The 6981-nt window shown below is 45.2% G+C and overlaps 1 protein-coding gene across 1 annotated transcript; it reads left to right on the top strand.

The window, feature by feature from the left end:
* Positions 1-437: 437 nt before the first annotated feature.
* Positions 438-1343, top strand: LOC311043914 (beta-1,4-galactosyltransferase 1-like; the record flags this gene model as incomplete). The annotated part of the gene is made up of 1 exon (XM_084055338.1): positions 438-1343. The coding sequence occupies one exon, from the start codon at positions 438-440 to the stop codon at positions 1341-1343; it is 906 nt and encodes a 301-aa protein (XP_083911464.1).
* Positions 1344-6981: the final 5638 nt, after the last annotated feature.

Below are 6981 nucleotides of genomic sequence, written 5' to 3'. Positions count from 1 at the left end.
CCGGGTGTCCTGCGTGGAAAGCCAACATCTTATCCGCTAGCCTAAAAGGGGAATTCCCTCTTGACCGGGGGAGATATTATCGTATGTTATTATTTATAGTTAAATTGATATTAATATATTAGTGCCACAAATTTTACAATTGTATGTCTATGGGAAATCTTCACAATTCAGTCTCGCCCCAAATATGGATGTGCCAGATCAGTTGTGCCCAAATATGAAGGTCCATGACGTCAGCCCAAGGCCCTATTTAACATCGGCTACAGTAAAGTAAAGTTCACATGAATAACACCATTGCGAGTAACTTGTTGAGATTAACCTAGTTTCCTTGTTCTGTGCAGCTCATTACCATATTCTGTGGAAAAGATTTGGTGTTGTAGAAGGGAAAGGGAAGGGGCCAAATAAAGAGCTAGATTGCAATTACAGGTTTGAGAGTCAACATGCCTAGGTGCGTGGCTGTGAACTTCAGTCTTCTCCAAATGATGTTTAAACTGATAGTGTTGCTGGTTTGCATGCAGGTCTCACTCCCTGCACCATGTCCGGAGACTTCTCCACTGCTGCTTGGTCTTCAGAGGGTGGAGTTGAGTTCCAGTGTGAGCCATGAGCAAACTCTTAAGGAGAACCCCAACGTTGAGCTTGGCGGTCGGCATCAACCTGAAGACTGCGAGTCCTCCCACAAGGTGGCTGTGATCATCCCCTTCAGAAACAGAGACGAGCACCTTAAACGTTTGCTCCACCACCTCCACCCCTTCCTACAGCGGCAGCAACTGCACTATGGGGTGTACGTCATCAACCAGCATGGAGACGGGACATTTAACAGAGCTAAGCTGATGAACATCGGTTACGCAGAGGCGCTGAAGGATTATGACTACGACTGCTTTGTGTTCAGCGACACAGACCTGATTCCAATGGACGACCGGAACACATACCGCTGCTTCAGCCAACCCAGACACCTGTCTGTAGCCATTGAAAAATATAACTTTGATTTAGCATCTCCAATTTACTTTGGAGGTGTAATTTCGATGAATAAAGAGCAGTTTTTGAAAATCAACGGTTTCCCAAACAGGTACTGGGGATGGGGAGGAGAGGACGACGACATTTACAATAGGGTTGGGTTTAGAGGCATGTCCGTGTCACGTCCCGACAGAGAGGTGGGGAAAACCAAAAACATCCCTCATGCGAGAGACAAAAAAAACGAAGATAACCCTGAGAGATTTCACCGTCTCCGTAACACATATCAGACCATGACAAGAGACGGGATCAGCTCTCTGTCCTACGAGGTGGTGAAGACAGAAAGAGAGCCGCTGTACACCTACGTCACCGTGGACATCGGCAGGCCGTGGTGACACCGAAAGGAGAGAAATGGAACAGAATCACATGGATGAGTGGAAGAGCAGCTGATTTGAGTGTCAACAAAGGAGAAGAGAGCTGAGGTTAAGGGAATTATGAGAATATATCACTGACACGTTTATGTGCAGTGATTTAGTGTGGCCGTCACAGGACCCCAGTGGAGTCGGGTCCATGTATGCTATGTCTCTGGACCAGTGGTTCTCAAAGTGGGGTCCGGGGGACCCTAAGGGGTCCTTAAGGGGGTTCCAGGGGGTCCCCAGCTAAATAATTGGTAACTCTGAGAGTGTACAGTATGGAACCAAATGGACCCGTGATCCATTTGTACTCTGTCGATACTTGAAAAGAAAGGCCAATTCATAATTCTAGACCAGTGGTTCCCAAACCTTTTAGCTCAAGACCCAAACCCAAACTAGTGAAAACAGCGGACCTAGAAGCTCACAACGTGATGCTTCGCGACGCGCTGTGAGCTTGTAGATCTGCTATTTTCGCTACTTCAACTTTTTATTTATTTATGGAATTATTTGAGTTTTTTCATTCCGTTAATGAAATACTTTTGATTTGCTTGTAATCGATGAATAGTAGAGAGAGAGAGAGAGAGAGAGAGAGAGAGAGAGAGAGAGAGGGCTGGACTCACTGCTTGATAGTATGTTATTAAATCAGGCTGCACCGCGGCGGATGCAAACCCCCAGACACACATGCGTCAGGTGTTCTACACCAGTGGTTTTCAACCTGTTCAGCCTGTGACCCCCCCAAAATAATCATATAATTTGAATTGGTGACCCCCCACCAGAACAACCTCCTGGACTCCCACCAGTCTGGGTTCAAAGTGGGTCACTCGACCGAGACTGCCCTCCTGGCAGTGACGGAGTCGCTCCATACCGCTAGAGCGAACTCTCTCTCCTCCGTCCTGATACTCCTGGACCTGTCTGCAGCGTTCGACACAGTGAACCATCAGATCCTCCTCTCCACCCTTAAGGGGATGGGTGTCTCAGGCTCTGCACTCTCCCTGTTTGCATCCTACCTGACGGGTCGCTCCTACCAGGTGATGCTGAGAGGGTCTGTATCAGAACCACACAGACTCACTACTGGGGTTCCCCAAGGCTCGGTTCTGGGTCCTTTTCTTTTCTCTCTCTACACTACATCTCTTGGTGCTGTCATCCACTCACGAGACCGAGCTGATGTTCCTCCCGGGGAAGGGCTGTCCGCACCGAGACATGGCCATCACCATTGATAATGCTGTGGTGACGTCAACTCGGACTGCGAAGAATCTGGGTGTGACCCTGGACGATCAACTGTAGTTCTCGGCAAACATCGCATCAGTGACACGGTCCTGCAGATTCCTCCTCTACAACATCAGGAGGATTCGCCCCTTCCTCACGGAGAAGGCAGCCCAGGTGCTCATCCAGGCTCTTGTCATCTCCCGCCTGGACTACTGCAACTCCCTCCTGGCTGGTGCTCCGGCATCTGCCATCAGACCTCTGGAGCTTGTTCAGAAAGCTGCAGCTCGTCTGGTGTTCAACCGCCCCAAGTTCTCCCACACAACTATCCTTTTCCGTTCTCTACACTGGCTCCCCGTAGCAGCTCGGATCCAAAAAACCCTGGTGCTAGCCTATAGGGCAGTGAAAGGAACAGCTCCTTCCTACCGCCGGGCTATGGTTGATGCCTACACCCCTGCCCGACCACTTCGGTCTGCCACCTCGGGGCGACTGATTGCCTCGTCACTCAAGGGTCCTTCTGGTCGATCGACGCGGTCACAACTTTTTTCTGTTCTGGCCCCACAGTGGTGGAATGAACTTCCCACTGAAGTCAGGACATCAGAGTCACTGCCCATCTTTCGCCGCAGGCTGAAAACCCACCTCTTCAGGAAACACTACCCTTCCTCTTTGTCTGGCTTACTTGTTGTTAACTAGTTGTACGAACTCTTGTTTTATTGTTGTACTGTTTTATTGGATCTTGTTTAGTCGATACACTTTTTGTATTAGCTTGTGCTCATTTGATTTTGCTATTTTGTCTCATCTGTTTAAGATAGTAGGTAGCTGATATATAGCACTTTTACCTTAGCGCTAGGTATACTCTTGGTTGCTTGTTTTTGCAGGAAATGCACTTAAGACTTCTGGTGATTAGTAATTTCGTTCCCTACCTATGTTGAATGCACTTTGTCGCTTTGGATAAAAGTGTCTGCTAAATGACTGTAATGTAATGATAAGCACTTGGAATGTAGGACATTGAGGCATTTGATTTAGATGCCTCAACAGATAGTGAAAATAGCCGATCTACAAGCTCATAACGCCCCGCAACGCAAGGCGTTGTGAGCTTGTCTATTTTTGGGCTGTGCAACCGCCCCTATATGTGAGGTTTGGACATCGACATTTGCTGCACTGTGATTGGCCACCATTGTACCCCCCCAACCCTGCGCTGTGATTGGCCACCATTGTACCCCCCTAACCCTGCACCGTGATTGGCCACCATTGTACACTGGTTGACTCTATTCAGGACTGTGATTGGCTAGTGAAACACATGACACATGTGCATAGCCCTATAAATAGGACTATGCACTTAAAAAAAACACATTTACGTTTTTTTTAAAGTGAATCACACATTGTGGGTGGAAAGGGTATTTAAAAAAACCCATTATTTTTTAAAGTGAGCTTCCATCACCATGATGACCACAGACATAAGATTCCAGGAAGAGAAGGACAATATGTAGAGAAATATGACATTGTCACCAAATATGAAAGAAGGCCAACACATATGCAAGACATTTGCTTGGCCCAATTTGCCAAAATGTACTCTCCTGCTTGGACACACGCAGCAAGAACATGACATCCTGAAGGAATTCCTCCATCACATGCCAATTTTAAAGACAAGCTACATTTCTTCATTACTTCTCATGAAGGAATATCTCATAAACCCCTTCCACCATTTTTGAAACTTACACACCTACATCCAGGTGAAGCACCATTCATGAAAAAGAGGACCAAATGGATGAAATTAATAATTATAAATAGCACCACACACTTCAGAAATATTACTTTTCTTTAAGTCAACTTCCATCACTGTGATGACCACTGTGACCACACCGCCCACTTCACACTGGGTGTGATTTTTTTTTAGACGTCTATTTTCAAAATGTTTGCCTCTTTCTTATATTATTTGACAATTTGGTCAAGGTTTGACCAGTTTTTTTTTTTTTTTTTTTTTTTTAAAGATTTGTTTGTGGTAGATTTTTATTATTTTTCATTGAAGAGGGACAGGGAAAGTAGTCTGACAGGAAGAATGGGGAGAGAGATGGGGGGAAGACATGCAGGAAAGGCCGACGGGAACGGGACGCGAACCCGCGGCACACTGCTATTAAGGATTTTCAACCAGGGTGCCTAGACCGCGACGCCACGGTCTAGGCCAGGTTTGACCAGTTTTTATAGTATAGTTTGTTGTTTACTTTTGATGCCTTAATCTGGCGACCCCACAAAATAATGTGGGGGACCCCCTGGGGGACCCGACCCACAGGTTGAGAACCACTGTTCAACGGTATGTCCGGTTTGGTCTACATATAGCGAACAAACGTTTGTGGCCTTCGTATACATTTGGGGCCAGCCCTAAACATAGCATCTGCATGCATTATGACTGATTCTCGTCTTAACCCTCAAGGACAAGGACACCTGTGTGATGTCCAAACACAAAGCATTTACTCTGGATTAAAACAAACAGAAATTAGCACCACGGAGCTCATTAGCGATCCATGGACAAACACAAGCATAGCTCACTAATTCCCAAACAAACAGGCTTTAGCATGTCAGTATCCAGGCTTCACAAACACAGGGGGTCTAAGGGTTTCTCAAACAAACCCAATTTTCGGTCGCGGACCATTCTTTTTTTTTATTCCTTGGATCATGACATGCTCCCCATGTTAGGCCTCGGCCATTTGTGCCAGACTACATTCGCTACTACTTGTATTGTTCCTGTTTTGGCAGATTTCTGTTGTGTGTGATGTTTTTAATCACACATATATATTACATTGTTTGTCTAGCATGATGTGTTTGGCCGCTGTCCTCTTCACAGCTAACTGCTTGTAACGCCAGCGATCAGTGATTTAAGTGTGTTGTTTTGTGGTGCTCAAGTGTCAACAAAGCACCTCAAATGTTAACGTGATCATAGATGAACAATGGCTCTGGTTCCACTCAGTCCAGTCTGTGATCTCTGCATTCGTTGAACTATTGTGGCTATTATAGTAGGCTAAACTAACACAAAAATAGCTAAACTAAATAAAAGCAAATACAATTGAGGCTTCTCACAAAACCGATAACTAACCGTGTTGCGTTTACAAAAGTAACTTAAATAACTACAATCATAGAGGAAATGTTCTTACATTAAATGTACTGACTTGGTTAAACTTGACAACACGATATCATAGGGACACTTGTGCAGCGTGTAGAATTTGTCTTTGTCCCAAGTGTCTGAAACCTGCTGAGAAACCGAAACAAGTTTCACATCAAAGTAGACGGGATGCCTCCCTCCAACAAACAAACAAACAAACGAAAAACACCTCTGTGTAGACATCTAAACGTTGCATCTAAATGATTCAAATCCTCACTGAATATGATAATTCTCTCTTTTTGCCTCATATTTTAAGGTAAAAAATTCATTCAGGCATCAGTGGAGAAAAAAAGGAGGAAAAACATTAATTATCTCATATACTTGAAATTAGTGGCTTTGCTTTTGGACTTTCCAATCTCATAAACATAGCCCTGAGACTCCATGTTTGATGCTAAAACATTCAGTGTTAGATTCACTTCAAAGCGACGCTCTGTGTGATAGCTAAGCAGGAACGCTCGGCTGGTTCGGCTGGCACTGAAACAGAGCAAACATTTCATGTGATGTCTTCTGAATTTAATAGATTATCTGAAAGGGCTTAGAATCTTCTTTATCCATTAAAGTAGCGAAATTACCCAAGAGCTTCCAAATGTCAAGAAAATATCGTAGGCCAGATGCAGTAACTGTATCTAACCAAGTGGACTCAGTTGTCTCTCTTGGAATGATACATTATTGTTACGCTGTCTTAAATATGACCTTTATTATTAAAGGTCTCCCTCCCTCATATTTTGCTCCTGTAAGCCTACAATATACTCTATATTGTCGCTGTCAGATGCCGACATCTCGCCACTCCGACTAGTGGCTTCCGCGTGCGGTTAGGGTTAGGGTGAGGGTTAGGTATAGGGTTCGTTAACGTCGGAAAGGCGACATGTCGGAAAGCCGCCATGTAACCGCTGATATTGTGCATGTTGGCTCACTGGAAACACTTCTTAAGGGTGTGTAACTCTGAGAGTCTACAAATGGAACCAAATGGATTTGGTTCTATTTGTACACTCTCAGAGTTATGGGGGTCACTGTGCTACACTAAATGGAACAGAGCCTTCATTAGTATCATTGGTAACACCTGTGAAGGAAGTGATACTATGGCTGCTGTGCATAGAGCCTATTGCCTCCACGTACTATGCACATATATATTGCATTGAGACTATGTTTTGCACTCTGTCCGTCCTTCCGTGTGTGTCCGTCTGTCTATCTCCGGCACTGTTGGCCCGGTCGCTGCAAAACTGTGCACACACACTCCCTGGGTACCAAAGCCGAACTTCT

The sequence above is a fragment of the Gymnoscopelus microlampas genome (assembly GCF_963454915.1).
Source record: "Gymnoscopelus microlampas genome assembly, chromosome: 4".
Taxonomy (NCBI): domain Eukaryota; kingdom Metazoa; phylum Chordata; class Actinopteri; order Myctophiformes; family Myctophidae; genus Gymnoscopelus; species Gymnoscopelus microlampas.
Note: the sequence above shows the minus strand (reverse complement) of the source record. Positions and strands in the feature narration are given on the sequence as shown.